Source organism: Vicugna pacos, chromosome 12, assembly GCF_048564905.1.
Source record: "Vicugna pacos chromosome 12, VicPac4, whole genome shotgun sequence".
In the NCBI taxonomy this organism is placed as follows: Eukaryota; Metazoa; Chordata; class Mammalia; order Artiodactyla; family Camelidae; genus Vicugna; species Vicugna pacos.
The window spans coordinates 34,185,356-34,208,738 of record NC_132998.1 but is presented as its reverse complement, the minus strand read 5'-3'; the positions used below and the strand labels follow the sequence as shown (position 1 = coordinate 34,208,738).

General features: G+C 37.6%; 1 protein-coding gene across 7 annotated transcripts in view; it reads left to right on the top strand.

The window, feature by feature from the left end:
• Positions 1 to 23,383, top strand: part of CFAP54 (cilia and flagella associated protein 54) — a 247,555-nt gene that overhangs the window by 162,702 nt on the left and 61,470 nt on the right. For all 7 annotated transcript variants that reach the window (XR_012078525.1, XR_012078523.1, XR_012078522.1 and 4 more), the window contains 8 exons: positions 970 to 1,174; positions 6,856 to 6,935; positions 8,490 to 8,659; positions 18,327 to 18,432; positions 20,396 to 20,543; positions 21,356 to 21,513; positions 21,684 to 21,863; positions 21,966 to 22,092. Coding sequence is in view for 3 of the 7 variants with exons in the window: in XM_072973225.1 (XP_072829326.1) it covers positions 970 to 1,174; positions 6,856 to 6,935; positions 8,490 to 8,659; positions 18,327 to 18,432; positions 20,396 to 20,543; positions 21,356 to 21,513; positions 21,684 to 21,863; positions 21,966 to 22,092 (1,174 nt within the window). In the remaining 4 variants the exon portion in view is untranslated. The remainder of the gene's footprint in view (positions 1 to 969; positions 1,175 to 6,855; positions 6,936 to 8,489; positions 8,660 to 18,326; positions 18,433 to 20,395; positions 20,544 to 21,355; positions 21,514 to 21,683; positions 21,864 to 21,965; positions 22,093 to 23,383) is intronic.

Below are 23,383 nucleotides of genomic sequence, written 5' to 3'. Positions count from 1 at the left end.
AGAGTTTTTTAAATGGAGGAGAAGACAGCATGGCTCTGTAGAAAGAGAACATTTATGATGTAGGGGAGAATGGCTGAGTAGACCAGTGTGGACAGGATCGATGGCCTAAGTGGCGGTGCCAGCCTTAGGGAGCAGGAAGGAGGGCAGGGTAGTGAGGCAGATGCTGGGTAGGTGGGAGAGGTGGAGCTCTGGGGTCCAGGGGCACTACTCTGACTGCTTCAGTTTTTGCATGTAAGTAGAGGAAGCAAGGTTATTAGCGGGGAGGGGCATTGGGGAGAAGGTGTTAGGATTTAGAAACAAGAAGAGTGTGAAATGGTTGTCTGGGAGACAGGGAGAGTAAATGGATGGGGGAAATGTAGGATGATAACCAGGAGACACTGAGGTTTGGTCAGGAACTTAAAAGTGGGCCCATGTTGCATGACAGCCTGATTTTATCCAGCCTTCTTTAGCCGCAGGGTGCACGCCCCATGAAGGTTCAGAGGTGACTTGCCAATGAAGTGTGCATGCAGGGAATTGAGGGAGAAGGAAGTGGAATCAAAGCTGAGTAGGGAATTTGCTTGTCCACCCATCCTTCCCCTGTTCCTGTCCTACAAGCCCTAATTCACTTGAGCTAAAGCTGAGCAGCCAGCGTCCTTGGTTGATGAGCTTTTCCAGTTTCTCCATTTTTATAAGATGTCCCCTCCTCGCCCTCAGCATCAGGTTCACTCTCATTATGTGATGAGGCTGGTCTTGTGGGGCAGGTCACCAATTGGTGGGGAATGGCAGAAGCACCGTGGGACTATTGGCATCATTCTGACATCACACCTCTCTCTATGGACCTACTGTTTGTGGTACCTCATATCTACCCCTGCATCCGTGCATCCCTGCATCCGATACCAAATGAGGACTGCAGAACGGGATTGAGGTTAATACTACCTGAAAATAGTATTTTACTAATTTGTCCTTTTTTTTTTTTTTACATATTTTTAGGCACTTGATGAAATTATAAGCAGAGGCTCGCCTCCAATCCTGGCTACAGTCGGTCAACCACATCTCTTAAATAAGTTTTCTTTTGTTAAAGCATACTTTCTCATAAATGTGGCTGCAACAATAAATTGTGTCCCAGAAAATACAATGCAAACAGTTGGCCAAGAACTTAATGGCAAAAGCAGAGTGAACCTCCCAAACTTGAAAGGTAATCTTTTGCTTTGTTTTTTGCTTGGTTTCTCTATTTCCTTTCCTCAGCTATTCCTTGCTCTCCCCCAAGTAATATATGTGAACTTTCTAGTGTATTTTCTTTCATAGCTTTCTCCAGACTCACTTGATGAGCCCATATGTGCTTATGTCTAGGTACCTGCCTATCCATATCCACAAACATATCTCCATATTCATACACTTTTCCACATATATATAGTTGTTGCCTACAGCACAAGCTTGAACTGCATGGGTCCACTTATACACAAACTTCTTTCAGTAGTGAATATCCTAGTACTACACAATCCACAGTCGGGTAAATCTGCAGATGCTGAACTGTGGATGTGGAGGGCTGTCTGTTCCAAGGACCAGCTATAAGTTATATGTGAATTTTCAACTGTGTGGATAGTCAGCACCCCAACTCTGTGTTGTTCAAGGGTCAGCTGTGCATACAAAATAGTGTTTGTCATTTCTTTAAGAAATGATGTAATTTACATTTTTCTGCCTCTTGCATTTCCCATGTAGAAAAACTTTAGTAAAACTACTTCTAGTCATCTGCTTTGCTTTGGTCCCCTATACTGTCTGTGCAGTGTTCTATGCTATAAACATCCCATGATTTATTCCACCATTTCCCTTTTGTGCATTCACTTTGTTTCTAGGGAACACTGCAGAAGCACTACATATTCATAATTTATATTTCTATGGAATAAGATAACCATGAAACGGATTTGTGACCCACATGTACACACAAAAGTTTGTATGTATTTTTCAGATGTTGCCTTAAAAATAGTTGTTTCTTACCATTAAGTATGATGTTAACTATGGGTTTTTCATAGATGTCCCATAAGGTAGAGGAATCTCTCTTCTGTTCCTCAGTTGTTGAGTGATTTTATCATGAAAGGGTGTTGGATTTTACTGCTTTTCCTGTATCTGTTAAGATAATTGTATGGTTTTTGTTATTTATTCTATTGATAGGGTGTATTACATTCATTGAATTTTGAGTTTAACCTACCCTGCTTTCTTGGAATAGATTCCACTTCCTCATGGTGTATAATTCTTTTTATATATCGCTTGATTGTTTGCTAGCATTTTGTTGAAAGATTTTGCATCTGTATTCATGAGAGACATTGTATAGTTTTCTTGTGGTGTCTTTGTCTAGTTTTGGTGTTACAATAATATTGACCTCTGTTTTAAAATGTAAGTTTTATTATTATTCAGATATGGTGAGGCCAACAGATCAGGAGATGACTGCCATTGAAAGCATAGTTTGTTATTTACAGCTCCCAAGAGAGAGGGACATGCTTCAACATGGGAGAGCCACACAGGGAAGGGTCACTTAGGAGGCAGAGAGAGCAGGAGGAAAAGAGGGTCAGACTCCTCCTAGGATCTCTCACTTTCTGATACTCATCCTCTCATCCATGCTGTTCTCCAGGAGTTTGTTTTCTATCTTTGTCTCTCTCTCTTTGCCTTAGGGGAGAAGACCTAGTCCCAGATCTTTCGGCTGGCCCCTTCCCAGTGCTCTTGCCCTCCCTTATACTCAGCTGACCCCCTCACTCCAGAGCCTCTTTATTTAGGAGAAGAGCCAGATAGGTTGAAGTTTGAAGAGGGGAGGAAGTCAGGTGTGTTCAGTTCCATGTTATTCTAGACTTCCTCTTCCCACTTGAATTCAGTCTCTTCTTTAGGGGGATAATTTTTGCATTAATTCCTAATCAAATAATGACTTGTAGTTTTTCTCTCACCTGTAGTCTAGAAGCCAGGCTTACTAAAGCAGGCAAAGTCTGTGATCTAAATTCTCTCAATTTTCCCTGGCTCAGAATGAGGGCTGGCTTTGGATTGTGGGTAGGAATTTTGAGAAAGTTGAGGATTATAGGTTGTGCTGTTCCAAATGGCACACTCTCTGCTCTTAAAATGAGGGGCTGGTGCAAATCAGCAGAACTGACACTTACAAGGAGATACTACTGAGATATTGTAAATATCTGGGAGACCCAAAATACTTTGAGGACCTTAAGGGATCCTGGGATCCCAGGTGAGGAACCACTACTTTGTATCTGTAGCCATTAACTTGGGTAACATCACCAAGCATCCAGAAGATCCTTTCAGAATTGCCTGATTTCTTGTAAGAATGAGTGTCAGATCAATGATGAAATCAAAACTGAAATTAAAAAATACCTTGAGACAAATGAAAATGAAAACACAACCACACAAAATTTATGGGACTCAGCAAAGGCAGTGCTAAGAGGGAAGTTTATAGCGATACAGGCCTTCCTCAAAAAAGAACAATCTCAAATAAACAATCTAACCCACCAGCTAAAAGAATTAGAAAAAGAAGAGCAAAAACACCCAAAAGCCAGCAGAAGGAAGGAAATAATAAAGATCAGGAAGGAAATAAATAAAATAGAGATTAAAAAGTCAATAGAAAAAAAAATCAATAAAACCAAAAGCTGGTTTTTTGAAAAAGTAAACAAAATTGACAAACCTCTGGCCAAACTCACAAAGAAGAAAAAAGAGAGAGCACAAATAAGCAAAATAAAAAACGAAAATGGAGAAATTACAACAAATAACATAGAAATACAGAATATCATACGAGAATATTATGAAAGCCTGTATGGAACCAAAGTGGATAACCTAGAGGAGATGGACAAGTTTCTGGAAACATACAGTCCACCAAGACTGAATTAAGAAAAAACTGACCACTTGAACAAACCAACCACTAGAAATGAAATCAAATTAGCAATAAAAAACCTCCCTACAAATAAAAGTCCAGGATCGGACAGCTTCACCAGGGAATTCTGCCAAACATACAAAGAACTCATACCAATTCTTCTCAAACTCTTTCAGAAGATTGAAAAGGAGGGAATACTCCCAAACTCATTCTATGAAGCCACCGTCACCCTGATACTACCAGGCAAAGACACTACCAAAAAAGAGAATTACAGACCAATATCTCTGATGAACATAGATGCAAAAATCCTTGCCAAAATATTAGCAAATAGAATCCAACAGCACGTAAAAAAGATTATACATTGTGATCAAGTGGGGTTCATCCCAGGGACACAAGGGTGGTTCAACCTATGCAAACCAATCAATGTAATACATCACATCAACAAGAGAAAGGACAAAAACCACATAATCATCTCAATAGATGCAGAAAAGCATTTGATAAAATTCAACACCCATTTATGATAAAAACTCTCGCCAAAGTGGGTATAGAGGGAACATATCTCAACATAATGAAAGCTATATATGACAAACCTACAGCCAGCATAGTACTCAATAGTGAAAAACTCAAAAGCTTCCCACTAAAATCTGGGACAAGACAAGGATGCCCACTATCACCACTCCTATTCAACATAGTCCTGGAAGTCTTAGCCACAGCAGTCAGGCAAGAGAAAGAAATAAAAGGGATCCAAATTGGAAAAGAAGAGGTAAAAGTGTCATTCTATGCTGATGACATGTTACTATATATAGAAAACCCTAAAAGGTCCACACAAAAGCTAGTAGAGCTGATTGAAGAATTCAGCAAGGTAGCAGTTTACAAAATTAACGTTCAAAAATCAGTTGCATTTCTTTACACTAATGATAAATCAGCAGAAAAAGAAAGTAAAGAAACAATCCCCTTTAAAATAGCACCCAAAGTAATAAAATATCTGGGAATAAACCTAACCAAGAAGGTGAAAGAATTATACACAGAAAACTATAAACCATTGATGAAGGAAATTAAAGAAGACTTTAAAAAATGGAAAGATATTCCATGCTCTTGGATTGGAAGAATCAATATTGTTAAAATGGTCACACTGCCCAAGGCAATCTACAGATTTAATGCAATCCCTATCCGATTACCCAGGACATATTTCACAGAACTAGAACAAATCATAATAAAATTTATATGGAACCATCAAAGACTTAGAATTGCCAAAGCATTACTGAAGAGAAAGAAAGAGGCTGGAGGAATAACTCTCCCAGACTTCAGACAATACTATAGAGCTACAGTCATCAAGACAGCATAGTATTGGTACAAAAACAAACATATGGACCAATGGAACAGAATAGAGAGCCCAGAAATGAACCCACAAACTTTTGGTCAACTAATCCTTGACAAAGGAGGCAAGAATATACAATGGAAAAAAGACAGTCTCTTCAGCAAATGGTGTTGGAAAAACTGGACAGCAGCATGTAAATCAGTGAAGCTAGAACACTCCCTTACACCATACACAAAAATAAACTCAAAATGGATCAAAGACTTAAACATAAGACAAGATAGAATAAACCTCCTAGAAGAAAATATAGGCAAAACATTATCTCACATTCATCTCAAAAATGTTCTCCTATGGCATCCTACCCAAGCAATAGAAATAAAAGCAAAAATAAACAAATGGGACCTAATTAAAAATACAAGCTTCTGCACAGCAAAGGAAACCATAAGTAAAACAAAACAACAATCTGCAGAATGGGAGAAAATTTTTGCAAACGATGAAACCGACAAAGGCTTGATTTTCAGAATATATAAGCAGCTCATACGACATAAGAAAAAAACAAACAACCCATTCCAAAAATGGGCAGAAAACCTAAACAAGCAATTCTCCAAGGAAGAAATACAAATGATCAATAGGCAGATGACAAAATGCTCAATATCACTAATTATCAGAGATATGAAAATCAAAACTACAATGAGGTATCACCTCACACCAGTCAGAATGGCCATCATTCAAAAGTCCACAAATGACAAATGCTGGAGAGGCTGTGGAGAAAAGGGAAAATTCCTACACTACTGTGGGAATGCAGTTTGATGCAGCCACTGTGGGAAACAGTAAGGAGATTCCTCAAAAAACTAGGAATAGACTTAGCATATGACCCAGGAATCCCACTCCTGGGCATATATCCGGAAGGAACCTTACTTCAGAAAGACACCTGCACCCCAGTTTTCATAGCAGCACTATTTACAATAGCCAAGACATGGAAACAGCCTAACTGTCCATCAACAGATGACTGGATAAAGAAGAGGTGGTATATTTATACAATGGAACACTATTCAGCCATAAAAAGCAACAACATAATGCCATTTGCAGCAACATGGATGTCCCTGGACAATTCCAAGTGAAGTAAGCCAGAAAGAGAAAGAAAAATACAATATGAGATCACTCATATGTGGAATCTAAAAAAAAAAAAACAAATAAATACAAAACAGAAACAGATTCATAGACATGGAATACAAACTTGTGGTTGCCAAGGGGGATGGGGGGGGTGGGAAGGGACAGACTGGGATTTCAAAATTTGTAGATACTGACAGGCATATGCAGAATAGATAAACAAGATTATACTGTATATAGCACAGGGAAATATATACAAGATCTTGTGGAAGCTCACAGCGAAAAAAAAATGTGACAATGAACATATTTATGTTCATGTATAACTGAAAAATTGTGCTCTACACTGGAATTTGACACAATATTGTAAAATGACTATAACTCAATAAAAAAAAGTTAAAAAAAATCAAAGAATGAGCCTCGGTCTTCTAATGTATGATATTTAGGGACCCTTGATAGAACAATATGTTTCTAATTGTCATTGTGGTTGTCTTTTAGACATTAAATTTCTCAACTAATGATGAGTTTTATAAATTAGAATTGATATTTAAGCTGACCGCAGATATCCTTAGTTCTTCCAAAATTTTATGTCTTACAGAGCTGAGTTTAAAGAATGAGAGAGACTCAACTTATCAGTTTACAAAAATGGAAGATGACTTCACTCTTAGCACACTAAAAGTAAGATTGAAAATTTTTTCGAAACATAGTACATCAGTTACCAAAATGCCCACTGTTAGGCCATAGACAGGCCGACTTTCAGGGCTGAGTTTGCTCTGGGGAAACCAGGTAGCTTTTTTGCATGAGCATGGGTTGGGGCCGGAGATGGACTTCCCCTGAGAAAAGCAGATGCCCAGAGGTGTCAGACTTTGACTTTATAACCTGGATAAGTTGCTGTGGAAAAGATTGATTACTTGATGGGATTTGAGCATTCCATGCCCTCTGACATTTCCTAATAACAATATTGATGACAACAGTAACAAAAACAGTACCGTTTATTCAGTGCTTACTCCGTGACAGACACTTTGCATGATTATTTAATTTTCATAACTCTGATACAGGTATTCATCATTTTTGAGCTATGTTGTGAACCATGGGTAAATTGAGACTTAGGCAGTAAGAAATTCACTAAGGCCATGTAACTGATAAAGTACAGATCGTATTCTTAATAATTATAGTAAATTACCCTAGTACTTGTATAGGATTTACTGCTCTATACAAACAAGTTTTTAGAGACCTATTCCTTAAAAGACTGGTTGGTCCCTTTTCTCTTTTGCCATGTCAGGCTGCTATTTCCTAGATAGTGCTGTTTACAGCAGTCCACTGTGAAATCTCGTTTCCTTCACATTACCAGTTAATTTGAAATACAGTTTATCCTCATTATTCACAGATTCAGTATTTGCTAATTTGCTTATCTGCTGAAATTTAATTATAACCTCAAAATCAATATTCTTGGCTCTTTGGTGGTCATCTGGGGACAGGTGCAGAGCATAGAAAAATTTGAGTTGCCTGACGTGCACATTCCCAGCCATGCTGCCTTTTATGTTTCCACTCTCATACTGTAAACAAGTGTCCTTTTCATGGTCTATTTATTGTCAAGCTTTTTGCATTTTTATGTATTTTTTGGTGGTGGTGGTGGTGATTTCACTATTTGAAATGGCCCCCAAATGTAGTGCTGAAGTGCTGTCTAGTGATCCTAAGTTCAGAAAGGCTGCGATGTACCTTATGGAGAAAACATGTTAGACAAGCTTCAGTCAGCCACGAGTTACAGAGCTATTGGCCATGAGTTCAAGATTAGTGAATCTACACTATATATTAAACAATGTGTCTTTAAATACAAACACTTGTTAAACAGGGCTACATATTGATCAGTTGACAAAAATGCTGTGACCAGAGGCTCATAGGAAGCTATCCCTGTATTTCCCCTAGGAATAGTGCTTTGGGATCCGCTAGCTCAGTGTTTGCAGCAACTTTATAGGACACAACTACTGCAAATAAGCATGTGTGAGCATCGGCTGTGCCTACAGTAAAGGCTAACTGTCCTGCATGCTTGCTCTTGTCATTACTTCCATTTCCATTCTCTGCTGCCTTTTTCCTGTTGACTGAGCTCTCTTTGATGATTATGTTCAGATTTCCTTTCTGGTCTTCCATTCGTTGTTACTTTTCGGTACATGAACAATATTTGATGAATAAGAATGAGGCACTGTTTGTGATTATGTGGTGTTCCTTCTTTAGTCAATTTTACTGACAGAAGCGGAGGACAGGCTAAACTCCCTCATATCAGAGATGGAGCCCCCCGGCCATAAGAACCTCTCTCAGTGCTCGGCTGGCGAGTTGGAGATTGTGGTGGAGGCCAGGCTTCAGCTGGCTGCAGTTGCCATGCAGAGACACCGGGCGGCATACAGGTGAGTCTCTTCATGCCCAGTTTCACCCTAATTTGTTAAATATACCTAAATTTTATATAAGTTTTGTAAATTCCTAGATTAATAGAGCAGACTTGATTTTTATTATTCAGGGGAGTCTTCATATGTTATTACACTTAAAACTATAAGAATATGAAAATGAATATATGTATATTCATGTATGACTGAAGAATTGTGCTGTATACCAGAAATTGACACAACATTGTAAACTTACGTAAACCTCAATAAAAAAACGCAAACAATAAAACTATAGTTCTCAGCAAAGTAATTGGTCCATTAAAGCACATAGGTAGGATATTTTGTGTCAAACAAATTCACAGAGCTTCCCTTTTTAAATTTAATTAATACATTTTTTAAAAGACAGAACCTAAATTCCTTATAGCTTTTAACAAATAACACCTATGGAGTTTATTTTCTAGACAACCAATGAAAAATATTAAAAACAAGCTCTATTTTGAAAAAATAACATCTTCTAAACTATGCTGTGCTGAACCACTTAATATAACTATTGTAGGCGGATGATTTTTAAAATGTGATGCAATTGCTAATGTCAGATCTTTCATCTCACTTGTGGTGGTTCTGACCAGGGTGATAGCAATGGAGGAGAGTGATGTCATTGGATTCTGGGTATATTTTGAAAGTAGAGGATTAGAATTTGCTGGTGCATTGGATATAGAGTTGTGAGAAAAAGAGAGGAGTTGTGAAAAAGTTGTCCCTAAACAAAATGGGAAGATTGTGGGGTGCAGTTTATTTAGGGGAAAGATCAGGTATTATATTTTGGACACGTTTAGACTGAGATGTCTCGTTGAGGTACAACTGAAGATGTCAAATATTCTTGGAGTCTTTAGAATATAGATAGTATTTAAAGACTCTATACTAGATGAGTTTCCTTAGGGAATGTGAGTGATGAAAGAAAGAAAAGGACCAAGGACTGAGGGTTGGGTTTGGTACTCAGACTCTAGGAGACTGGGGAGAAAATGAGGAACCGGCAGAGGAGACTGAGAAGAAATGCCCAATAACATACAAAAACCAGAATATTATGGAATCCTGAAAGTCAAGTGAAGACACTGTATCAAGGAGAATGGAGTGATCACCTGTGCCAAAAGGTCCTGATGGATTAAGATGAGAATAGAGAATTGACCATTGGATGATTTAGCAACATGAAGGTCACTGGTGACTTTGACAGGAATCATTTTAGAAGACAATGGGGGGAAGGTCATGTTTAGAGTGGTTTTATGAGAAAATGGCAGGAGAGAAATTGGAGCAAATAAAGATGATTCTTTTGAGTTTTACTGTAAAGGGGAGTAGAGGAATAGGGTGACAGCAATTGGCAGAAGTTGGGTTGAGACAAGTTTTCTCTAGATGAAAGTGATGATCTATGCTAAAGAAAATGACCCCAACAGAGAGGACAGATTTAATGCTCTGATATAATTGGTACAGAGTAGAGTAGGATCCCAGTTCAGTCTTCTCTGTTTCTCTTATACAGAATAAAATTATCCCCTAGCTTGGGATTCCACACTGGTCTCTAGGGACCAGCAAGGAAGCTGCTGCCTGCCCTGAGTGTAGATGGAAAAAGAGTGGTCCAAGAGAAATCAGTCCTCAGTTCTATGCTGTTGGCAATTGTGGGGTCCGAACTGGCACTGCCAGTGAAATGCAGAAATTAACCGTGAAACTGGTCCGGCATCACAGAGGTGGAATAAAGACAAAACCAAAACTGTCTCATAGGGGTTAAACTAGGAAATGCAGGGCTCCCTTGGAAAATAACTCCCAGTAAAGACAGAACACAATCAAATATTATGAACCAAATGAAGAAACAGCCACAAAAGAGAGTTAGCAGACATATTAAATGGCAGACTTTACAGCCCAAGAAACAAACTGTTCAAAAATGTGAAGGATGGAAGAGAATGAGACAAGATAAAAAATGAACAGATGAATTTGGGAAAAAAAACAAACAGTAATTTTAGAAATGAAAAATAATCACTGAATGGAAAAAAGAAATGATAAAATCAGATGGAAAAACTTTTTTTTCTCTCAACTTTCTCATACTGAAATTCCATGCATTAAGCTCTATGCCTTAGATTCATAATTTGGAAGTGGAGTTAATTTATAGATGGTTATTCTCTTTAAACAGGAGAAGCCTACCTGTAGCTTTTGCAAAGGGGAAACCAATTCAGCAGAAATCTCCCTTTGCTTTGATTGGAAACATGCAATCGTCTTAACAGTGTGAGCCTTGACTGAAGGCTATTCCGTGATTAACCATGTCTAGATTTGATCTGATGCTAGAGACAGTATAGGTTTGGGAGAATTTATCATTTTTGTAGTTTCTAAGTAATAACGAAAATCCATAAAATCTGTTTGGAGTAGTGATTCTCAAAGTGTGGTCTGCAGATCTCTGAGTGTTCTGGAGACCTTTTCAGGGAGATCTGTAAGGTAGAAATTATTTTTACAATAGTTTATAACATAGTAAACTTTTAAAATAATAGCTTATAAAACTAAGATGTCATTTGCCTTTTTCACTGTGTTTTTATTTGCACTGATGATGCGAAAGCAACAGTGGTAAAGCTTCTGGCTGCTCACCATGAATCAAAGCAGTGGCACCAAACCAGAATAGTGGTCATTCTCTTCTACATTACCGCACATCTGTAATTAAAAAAAAAAAAGCCAGATTCACTTAAAAATTCCTTTGATGAAGCAGTAGAATCTGTTACATTTATAAACCCCTATGCTTGAATATATTTTTAGTATTCTGTGGGAATACTAAGTTGGAAATACACCTAAAGCACTTGTGCTGCATACTGCAGTCTAGTACTTGTCTTGAGGAAGAGCACACGTGTGAATGAATTGAGAGCTGAACCAGTTATTTCCACCCCCACCCATGGGACACCATTTTTATTTGAAAAAACAACTAATGAACTATGATTATTCAGATTTGGGTATTTGACAGGCATTTTGTTGAAAATAAGCAAAAATGAACATGCCACTTCTAGGAAAGCAACTAATATTTTTTGCTGCCAATGATGAAATCTAAACTTTAATAGGAAAATTGGACTTTTGGAAACTTTGTATTTGCCACCATGAACTTGACAGTTTGCTAATGCTTAGATTTTTTTCTGATGAGACTGATGGTGATATTAAGCATCATTTTTTTAAGTTGTGTAATGAAATGTTTCAACATTAAAGGATATAGCAGGGAGGGTCTATCTCAGTGGTAGAGTACATGCTTAGCATATACAAGGTCCTGGGTTCAATCCACAGTACCCCCTCTAAAAATAAATAAATAACTAAATCTAATACCACCCCCCCCCAAAACCCCAAAGAAACAAAACCATTAAGAAGTTGAGCTAATGTTTTTTAAATGGCTCAGGGAGCTAATGTTTTTCAAATGGCTACTGCATGATGTTGCAAAATCCTAGTTAAGAGAGACCAATAGGTTTTAATGTAACTGAGCAGGAAAAGTTCATCAGTGTGTGGTATTAGATTCCACAGAGCAACAAACTTTTAAGGAACTATCACTTGTCATATATTGGCATATGAAGAATATTCACAGTTATTTGAAGAGGCTCTTAAAATATTCCCCCATGTCCAATAACCATCTGTGTGAGGCCTAGTCTTCCTCATATGCTTCAATGAAAACATTATGTTAAAACAGACTGAATGTAGAGACAGATATGAAAGTCTTTAAGTAGATTTTCTCTTATGAAGTCAAATATTAAAGAGGGATTTGCAAAAAGGCAAAAACAATGGCATCCTTCTCACTAATTTTTTGTTTGTTTGTTTTGGAAAATATAGTTGTTTTCCAAAAAATATATTGACAAGTAACAGGTTTGTGACTTTTGTTTTTAAATGAATTAATTAATGTTAATGAAGTTAAACATTTCTCAGCTTAAATTCCAATATGGTAAATATTGATGGAGCTCTTTGGGGGTTCTCAATAATGTTTAAAGGTGGAGAACTACAAAACGTTGATTAAGGAAATTAAAGATGACTTAAAGAAATGGAAGGAGATCCCATGCTCTTGGACTGGAAGAACTAATATTGTTAAAATCGCCACACTACCCAAAGCAATCTACAGATTTAATGTGATCCCTATCAAATTACCCAGGACATTTTTCATAGAACTATAATCCTAAAATTTATATGGACTCACAAAAGACCCAGAATTGCCAAAGCAATACTGAAGAAAAAGAACGAAGCTGGAGAAATAACCCTCCTAGACTTCAGACAATACTACAGAGCTACAGGAATCAAAACAGCATGGTACTGGCACAAAAACAGGCATATGGATCAATGGGCAGAATAGAGAGCCCAGAAATAAACCCACGGACATATGGTCAATTAACTTTTGACAAAGGTGGCAAGAATATACAATGGAGAAAAAGACAGTGGTGTTGGAAAACCTGGACAGCAACATATAAATCAATGAAGTTATAGAATACTCCCTCACACCATACACAAAAATAAACTCAAATTGGCTTAAAGACTTAAATGTAAAACAAGACATGATAAACCTCCTAGAAAACATAGGCAAAATATTCTGGCATAAATCTTAGCAATATTTTCCTGGGGCCATCTACCCAGGCAATAGAAATAAAAGTAAACATAAACAAGTGGGACCTAGTTAACTTACAAGCTTTTGCACAGTAAGGGAAACCATAAGCAAAACAAAATGACAACCTACAGAACGAGAGAAAATACTAGCTAATGATGTGGCTGACAGAGGTTTCACTTCCAGACTATATAAACAGCTCATACAACTTAATAACAAAAAAACAAACAACCCAATCAAGAAATGGGCAGAAGACTTAAACAATTCTCCAAAGAAGACATACAAATGGCCAATAGGCACATTAAAAAAATGCTCAATATCACTAATTATCAAAAAATCAAAACTACAATGAGGTATCACCTCACACCAGTCAGAATGGCCATCATTAAAAAGTCCACAAGTGATAAATGCTGGAGAGGGTGTGAAGAAAAGGGAACCCTCCTATACTGCTGGTGGGAATGTTTAAGTATGTAAATTAGTGCTAAGGTTAAAAAAACTCAAGACCCACTTGTTTAGAGTAGTGTCACATTTATAGTTATCTTTAAGAATACAATGACAGTTGATTGATGCAATGATTGATTGATTGATGGTTAAAATAGGCAAAGTATGATAATACACCCTTTTCCCTACTGAAGTTTGACAATAGAATGAACCTTTACTATATGATTTCCTATAGAAAATACATAATTTCAACATATAAATATATATGTAGGCATATTTACATGTTTAAATATACTATATATAATTACACATATTCTATATATATGAAATATATAAAGGGAAAATATGTGACTGTATGATTTCCTGTGAAAGCACATAGAACTCTTTTCTCCAAAATGTATCCCAGAGAGCTACAGCAGCTGTAGAAAATATTTCTTGTCAACTTACCTTCATTCTTTCCCCAGCTCTCTGTATGTCTTTACACCCTTTTAGTGTGGAGGATATGAGTGATTTTTTAAAGGGAGGAATAAGGAAATGTGAAACTAAAAATTACAAACTGGCACAGAAAGGAGAAAAGAGTGTCATAATAGGACTTCAATTTGAAGTCCAGATAGAAGTATGCAAATAATGTGCAAGTCTACCAGAATCACCCAATTTTAAATCCATGAGCCTGGCCCTTGGGACAAAACCTGCAAAAACTTTGATGTTACTGCCTTTTTGCAGCAGAGCTGTCACTGGGGGAAGCCTACTGTCAAGATGAAGGAGTTTTCGTAGGTGAACTTTACCCTCCGTGAGCTTCTGTTTGGGCGCTGCTGAGAGTGTTGGACAGTCCCTTTTCCAAATGATGGTTACCTTGACATTTCATGATACTTCTAATAAAATTATATGTCAAGGAAATCGAATGGCACATTCCCTCGGGTGACAGAGTGAGCTGCATAGATTTTATGAGAACAAACTGACCATTTTTTGTCATGAATGTTAATAAGAAGTAAATGGGATCAAAGTTATTCAAACTGTATTTCCGCTTCTTTCAGGACTGCTGCTCTATTTTGGAATAATCCTGTCTTTTTAAAAGTATTCCTTTCTATTCTCCTTTTTATTTTGTGTATTGTCTAAATGGGATAACATTTGAGCCTTTTAATTTTGTATCAGATTGAAACTTCCTTCTTTTGGGATTTGGACTGCTTGTAGTGGGTAATCCGCCCACAATTTCTGTCTCCCTAGCATAGAGGAGAAGCTAGAAGTTTTCCATGGTGCAACTAAGCTGTACCACGTGGACTGGGACATACCAATATGCTTCCATTTTATTCACCAAGTTTTGGGATTAATAAGGTTCCAGACCTCGTACCTCATTTTCCTTGAAGTCAGAATTTGGGCTTCGGATTAGAAGAATGGGTTTTCTTCTTCCAAAGTCTGCTAGTTGCCATCCAGTAATAATCTCTGTAGCTACTCAGTAAACAAGGTGTCTTAAAACATGAGTGTGTCCTTCATGGAGGCGAGAGGAAATTCCGTACCTGTAAACACACCCAATCAGCATTATGTGTTGTTTGGTTGTTGTTTTCTTGCTTGTTTAGTTTCATTTTTTAAAAAACTGGTAAGCTTAGATAATCATAAACAATACCTTAAAAAATAAAAGTATCTAAACCATTTTAATGACTTGGTAAAGTCTTAGGAGTTTGAAATTCAGTCATTGCTGAAAGGTTTTTTTTTTTTTTTAATCTAAGCAAATTTTACTTCATACATCATGAAGTGGGTCGTCTCCACTCTCAGGAGTCCAGATAACTGCAAAGCAAGGGACAGAGCTGCAAGCTTTTGTAGAGAAAGGCATTCAGGGAATAAGGAAAGAGTATTTGGCTTCAGTTCATTGGCAGGGGCTGTGTATCTGACCTTGTTAATAACAAGGACATCGTTACAGGTTCTTGGAAGTTAGGGAGATTGGCTGGCTGGATATTCTGGTCAATTGCGGAAAGGTTTTGATGCTGATTACAAACTTAGGAAAAAAATGAATTCCATACCCCCACGTTCCCCGTCCAACTTTATGTACTAATAATGATAATGACTAATGTGCACTGAGTGCTGTCTGTTTACCGTGTGCTCCTGTTTCCTAAGAACACCCTGCTGTCAATGGAATGTCAACTCTGAAGTTAGGGACTATATCCACAGCACCTAGATTTTTTCCTGGTCTGTAGCAGGTGCTCAATACATATTTTTGAACAAATAATAGAATAAATACCTCACTTAATAGCCTTATAATCCATTTCATGAAGACTGTCAAGTAGAATGCAAGGCAAAAGGCATTAAACTGGGCAAAGAGGCCTTTCATATTGTAAAAGGTGCAGTAACAACAGCTATGTAATAATCACAAATGTGACACCAGGTGACACTGCGCCAGCATAAACAAAATCAAACTTGGTAGAACTGTGAAAGAAAGAGGCCACATTTTATACTAACACGGTGATGAAGAGCATGGGCTCAGGGGCCAGTTGCCTGGTTCCGATCCTGCGGCTTCTTTCTAGTCGAGTCACCTCGAGCAAGTCCTTTAACATTTCTGGGTCTCGATGAACTAATCCATACAATAGGGATGATAGTAATATCTACCTTGTAGGTTTGTGGTGAATTTATTTATTCACAGGAAGCATTTAACACAGCACCTGACAGGTGGTGAACACTTAGTAAATTTCCAGTTATCATTTTTTAAAAAAAGGATTGCAGAAAAAGAGAGAAAAATCTCTTTTAAGACAACGTGTAGATACACACGCAAAAAGAGGCTTTAAAATGTAGTTAAGATTTGAGCATCGGTATCTATCTGGGAGCCTACAAACAGAGACTGTGCCTTCTTACAAGCATCCATCGACACCGAGGAAGCTGGCCAGAAACCTCACTACTCACCCAAAGTTGGTGGTGTACTGACCACAGTCCAGGGATGTAGGAGGCTTCAGGAACGTGTGAAGGGGAATTGATGGATCCAGTTTACATCTGGAAAAGAGATCATTGTGGCCACTGTGGAGACCAGGACTGCAGGCACAAGAGCCACAGCAGGGAAGCTGGCCAGGAAATTTCCCACAGTTGTCCAGCCTGGAGATGATGATGGCTAGGATGAAGGCCTTAGCAGTGGAGGAGTTGAGAAGGCGGGGACCTGCTGACTAGCATCCATATTTTGAAGTTGAAGCTGACAGAACTTGTGATGGATTGAACAGAAGGTTTGAGGCAGAAGGGAAGCAATGGTGATACTGGGCTCTCTATTTGGGATGGAGAACAGGGAAGGGGAGGAGCAGCTTTGGTGGAGCAGGCAAGAGGATCTGCTTTTAACCTGCCCCAGTTTCCTAGAGCTGCCATAAGAAAGTGCAAATTGAGTGGCTTAAAATTCCACTCCAAATTCAGTGGCTTAAAACGACAGTATTGTCTCACAGTTCTGGAAGCTCAAAGTCCAAAAATTGAGGTGTTGGCAGGACCATTGTCTTTTTGACAGCTCCTGGGGGAGCCCTTCCTTGCTGCTTCCAGCTTCTGGAGTTTGCCGGCAATCCTTGGTGTCCTGCGCATGTGGATGCACTGCTCTGGTCACGGGGCTGTTCTCTCCCTATGTGTCTTCACATCACCTTCCCTCTGTGTGTGTCTGTCCCTCTGTCCACGTCTCCCCTTTAGGGAGGGATACCAGTTATACTGGATTAGTGTCCACTCTAAATGACCTTATTTTGACTTGCTTTCCTCTGTAGAGACTCTATTTGCAAATAAGGATACATGCTGAGGCACTGAGGGCTAGGGCTTCTACACAGTCCAACCCATAACACCTCTTAAATGTGATTGCCACTCACTATTCAAGTGGAGAATTAGATAAGTGGGTATATTGTCCACTTGACTTTCACCCAATCTTTTTGTGTTATAAAGTAGCCCTAAATAAACATCTTCAGGTATACAGATTATTCTGTATTTTTAATTTTGTTTTGGAATAGATTTTCAAATGAAGAAGCCTCTTGATATTTATTAAAATATTTCGAAAGAAGTGTGACATCAATTATAAATATCATTCTACAGGGAAGAAAGATGTGATGGTTTAAAGTAAAGAAAAATTTACATACCAAGCAATAGGAAGTGAGGAGAATTCCGATCTATCTCCTAGATTCTATTTTCTTAAGTACATTTCCCTTCTGGCACTGCTAGATTCTGATTAAGCAACAGTTTTGCTTAAGAGTTTCCAAGTGTACAGAGTTAAGCAACACAGTTCTATAACATCAAAAAGCTGGAGAACCACATTCTGATGTATGTAAAATACATATGTGCTCATTTTATTAATGGTTTTTCAGTAAATTTTATTTTAGATCTTAGAAACATTCATTCATTCATTTACTCGCTTATTCACTCATTTTCATTTAAAAATATTTTTTAGCTTCTATTATGCCTCAGCCACTAGATGCTGGGTTTCAGCAGTGAATAAGATAAATGAGCAGAGACACACTGTAGAGCAATTTACAGACGATTAAATTGTGTGATAAGTGCTACCTTATGGTTAAGGGCAGGGTGCTAAAGGGGCACGTAGAAGAGGCTCCTAATGGTATGGGGGTGGATGGGAGTCTGGGGAGTTTTTGGAGAAGGAGACTTAGGAAATGACATGCAGATACCACAGGTGTAATACTACGATCATTTAAAATATATTCTCTGTTTTAGTGCTGCGATAGTATTTTCCACACTTAAACTTCTCCACGATTCAAAACTTTTTAAAACGAAGGTGGTAGAAGATGACACAGAGGATTCTGTCTCTCTAGGAACTTCCGTATGTATGAATTTAATGTTTATCCTTATCATATGTATTATACAATGACTATTGGCATGCTAGGAAATTCTCTAATTATTTGAGTGAAACAGAGAAGTAAAGTAGGAAAAAAAATTGAATTCAGAGTAAAAAGATCTGTGTCTAAGCCCCATTGATGCTATTAAATGGTATACGTTGGGCAAGTTCCTTAAAATACTTTAAAAATTGTGTAAATTTGGGAACTGATGGAATAGTAATAGTCACGAACGTCCCACTAGGTGTATCATTCTAGTAGTCTAGATCTGATGTCACTACTAAATAAAGTTGTTTCACAGGATTTGCTCTTCATTTCACTTTTGATTTTATTACTCCGTTAGCGTTGCCAGTGTGACACCTGTGCTGTTTCGTACTTTGGATTTCTCATAGTCAGATTCTTCTGCATTTAAGCTCCTAAATCTATTTGACAACTGATGTCACACATTCTTTGAAATTTCACTGGACTTTGAAAAGACCAAGTAATTTAATAATACAGGGATATTTAGGATTAAAATATAAAGATTCATCACATAGAATCCTTGCTCATTATTTAAGCTTAATTATTAAGCTTAATCGCTAATATTTAGTGTCGTTAGAAAAAAGCAAAACTAATTGGCTCATTTCTTACTATATTAAAAGCAGTATAAATACTAAAAAGCAATCCTATTCTGAAAATTCACTTAGAGCAGTGGTTGTCAGTTGGGGGCAGTTTTGCCTCCCCGAGGACACGTGGCAATGGCTGGAGACATTTTGGTTGTCATAACCAGAGAGGGTGCTAATGGCATCCACTGAGTAGAGTCTGGGGATGTTGCTATAATGCACAGGACAGATTCCCATGACAGTAATGTCAATAGTGCCGAGGCTGAGAAACCCTGATTTAGATTAAGTGTGGTTTGGCTTTTCAGTAGTAACAGGAATGTAGGCAGAGATTAAGGTATGTTGATAGGCATTTTTTCTGTATTCCTAATCTAAATGCTAGACCCCGCAAGTACTTGGTGTATCCTTTCTAATCACCATCCTGCCTCGGGGCCTCTGTTCACTTTTCTGCACTTCTCGTGTCTGTCACATTCCAGCCCCCTCCAAGTCCAGGTAGCCACTCCTTGACAGCAAGTGTTGCTGATTAGTTAACACCATCAGCTGTCAGAGGTGGGTAGCAGGAAATTCCTAGAGCAAATGGGGATTGTTCTCAATTCCTAAGTATCTAAGAGTGATTCCCCCCTGGGAATAGTTCCCTTGCCACCTTCCTCCCAGTAGCTCTGAACATTGGCTACCCTTTTGTAAAGTGTAATAATGAGGATGGTAAATCAGTTATGGTATGCTTGGAATGTGAACAGCAATGTAACTGTGGGCTCTAAATTCAGAGAGACACAAGCTTGAATCCCAACCTCTGCCAAACTATGATGGAGTTTAAGCAAATAGTTAACCTTCCTAGGTCTCCCATCTGCCATCTGTAAAACAGAAACAATAGTAACCCCTTTTGGGCTTGTCAGGAGGATTGAGTGAGCTAATGTGTATAAAGCATGTAGCACAGTGCCTGGCATATAATAAACGCTCAATAAATATTAGCCAGTATTATTTATTATTTTGCAGCCTTTAAAATGATGTTTATACAATTTTTGAGGATATGGAAACTGCTAATAATATAATTTGCTATGAAAAAATTCAGGCAGCAAAACTATTCAACAGTGAGTGTATAGAGGAAAAGAAATGCTAGAGAGCAGTTTTACCAAATGTTAATAGAAGACTGTGGGATTATGGGTGATTTTATTTACTTGTTTGTTTTTTTGTGTATTTTTTATGTTCTATAAAATGTTCGAGAATAATTTCTAAAATTAGAAATTTAATGCTATTAAATGATATCAGTGCTTCTCTTTTGTTACACTTAGCATTAATGTAGAACTTGGACATTTTTAAATGGAAAGATAACCATCATTTTACTACTGTTTAGGCCAATGAAAATAAAGATGATACTGAGTTTTTAGATCCTGTTTCCCTAAATTCTCGAGAATATTTCAACATTCACCTGTGGCTGAGGTGCCGCTTAGCGTTGGTGACGGCGTTTGTTGCACAGATCCGTGGCATTGGAATCATGAAAGGTACAAATAGCCTATCTGCTTAACATTTTCATAAAATTTGCTTTTATTTAGATAGTGGAGGTTTTATTGAGATATATTTTATTATAACGTTAGTATTTTATAACTTTGTAGCTTAATCTCTTTCCGGAATAAAAAAATTCAGGTTATTAAATGAGAATAATCATTTTCAACAGTCCCTTGTATCACTGAAAATGGCATATATGTTGCTGATGTATGCAAAGCAGGCCAGAAGATTTCAAATTTTAATGCACAAGTCTTTTGGTCATCTAGGAAGGCCACGTAGTACCAGGGTCCAGAGCAGATTCTAAAGCTACCCTCCTTGAGTTCTAATGCTCTATCCACCACTTTGCTCTGTGATCTTGGCCCAATCTCTTAATCCTACTATGTCTTAGTTTCCTCCTTTGTAAAATGGAGATAATGGTACCTACTTCATAGAATTATTTCCAGAGTTAAGTGGGTTAAATTTATAAAGTTCTTAGATCACAGCCTGGAATATGTAAATGTTAATACTTAAAATGATTAATAATTATCTATATGTAAACCTATCTATTCACCCATCTCCCAAATTAAATTATTTCATGCCATATCATTACTGCTTTTGCAGCATGTGAATACCGTAAAGGAGCCCCCCCCCCGAAAATACAACACATTTACTTTCAATATTTCATGTAGAGTGTGTTTGTTTTCTGTCTTTATATCTTCCTGTTCGTCTATGTTATACAATATTCCTGTGATGAACATTGAGTGTATTACACATATGTAATTTCTTACTTTCTCAGTGCATTTTAAGTAACTGCGTTTGTTTATTTTAGAAAATGATATAACAGATTATGTGAGCCTCATCAATGAAGTGTGTGTGGAGGCAAAAAGTGTAGGTGACAGAGAACTACAGGCTGAATTCTTGATGCAAGCTGTAATCATTGGCCTGCAAGAAAAGCATTTAAAGGCAGACATCATAAAAAACCTTCAGGTAGGAAGGAAACCTCATTCACGTTGGTATTTACCAAAGGATTCCGTTTAGAACAAAAGGAGAGAATTTAAATTGCATTAGGTACTGAATGCATAACAATCAATATGGCCAGCTCTTGTTTCAGTGAATTGCAAATGGAACTATCAACCAGAATAATTTTATTTTACTAGGATATAATACATTTGCTTGAAGAACGTGAGTTTATTTCTCCTCGATCTCATTTAACCCTGGTGAGAAGCATGCTTTTGCTGGATGATTTAACAAAAGCTGAGAAATTCAAGGAAACTTCCTCTCTGAAAACAGAAAAATTGTATTTGTTGACTCAGTCTCACAACATTCTTATTGAACAGGTGAGAGTGCCTTGGTGTCCACAAGACTTGGAAACTTACTTTTGTCTTTTCCGTATTGCAGCCCACATTAGTTAATTACTCATCACAGTGTTTCTTTTACAGATGCTAACTTTTGGAGAAACAATTGAATTTCCTTCATCAAATACTGACTATGCAAGTCCTGTACTGCCTTTGAAAAATATCTATCTTCCTCATGTCATGTTATTGGCCAAAACAAAAATGAGAATTGGTAAGAACACTCAAACATGTATTACATTCAAGTCACTGATGAAAAAGTTTAAGTAGTTTTCAGGCAGACTATCATTTAAGTGCATTTACATGGGGCAATTTTTATGAATACCCAGATTCCATTTATTTAACAAATAGTTTTTGATCACATATCATGTGCCAGCCTCTCTGTGAGGTCCTGGGAAGCTACTGGAGATTAAAGCAGATGTAGTTTCTGCTCTCATCTTGGGAGACAGAAATAAACAAGTAAACAAATCATATGTAGGAATGCATATTACATCATTTATTATATTATAAATATTATATAAAATAAATATTTTAATATTTATAAAATTTCATAAGTATGTATAAAATTTAATAAATATTTTTTTAAATTAATGCAATAAATATTGTATAAAATACAATATGTATTTGATAACAATGAGACAGGAAATCATCAAGGATATAGAAAGCTTATAGATGATGATGAATTATGTATATGTATGTAATTATACATTGTGATTAGTGTAGTAAAAGATCTTCTGATAAAGAATAACAAAGGAAGTAGTACCTGTTTAAGGAGAATAATTGAGAAAGTCCTCTCTGGGGAGGTGGTATTTAATCCTAGACCTTAAATGTTATGCATATGCATATGCATAGTGGAGTTATGCATAGCAGAGGCAGAGGGAGCAGTGAGTTGTAGGCTCTGAGGTCAGGACAAGCTTGACATATTCTGAATCTGCAAGGAGACCAGTATAGCCAGAGTCAAGTGGATTGGAGGCAGCCTAACGGGAAGAGGTGAAGAGGGCAGCTTCTGTTTCGAAAGACTACCCTGGCTGCTGGGTGAAGAATAGATTAGAGGATAGACTGGAGCCAGCCAAGAGGGGACCTGACTGGAGCAGGTAGACCAGTAAGCTGGAGACATACACCTCCTTGGGAACCAAGGAGGAGCAAGCTAGCGACAGTTGCTGCCTTTCTCAGGAGCTCACAGATGTTGTTTCAAGCTCTCTCTAGGGTACTGTCTCTGATCTTTGACCCAAGGCTGCCTGCCTCTAGCTGCTAGGCTCTTGTCCAGCTCAGAGGGCAGAAAATCTTGTAACAGCTCTTTCTGTTCTAATCTATATTAATCATACCTTTTTATTGTATGTATTTAAAAAAATTTATTACTTTTTGGTGGGGAGGTAATTAAGTTAGTTTAGTTTAGTTACTTTATTTATTTATTTAATCAAGGTCCTGGGGATTGAACCCAGGACCTTGTGCATGCTAAGCACATGCTCTACCACTGAGGTATACTCGCCCTGACTACCGAATGT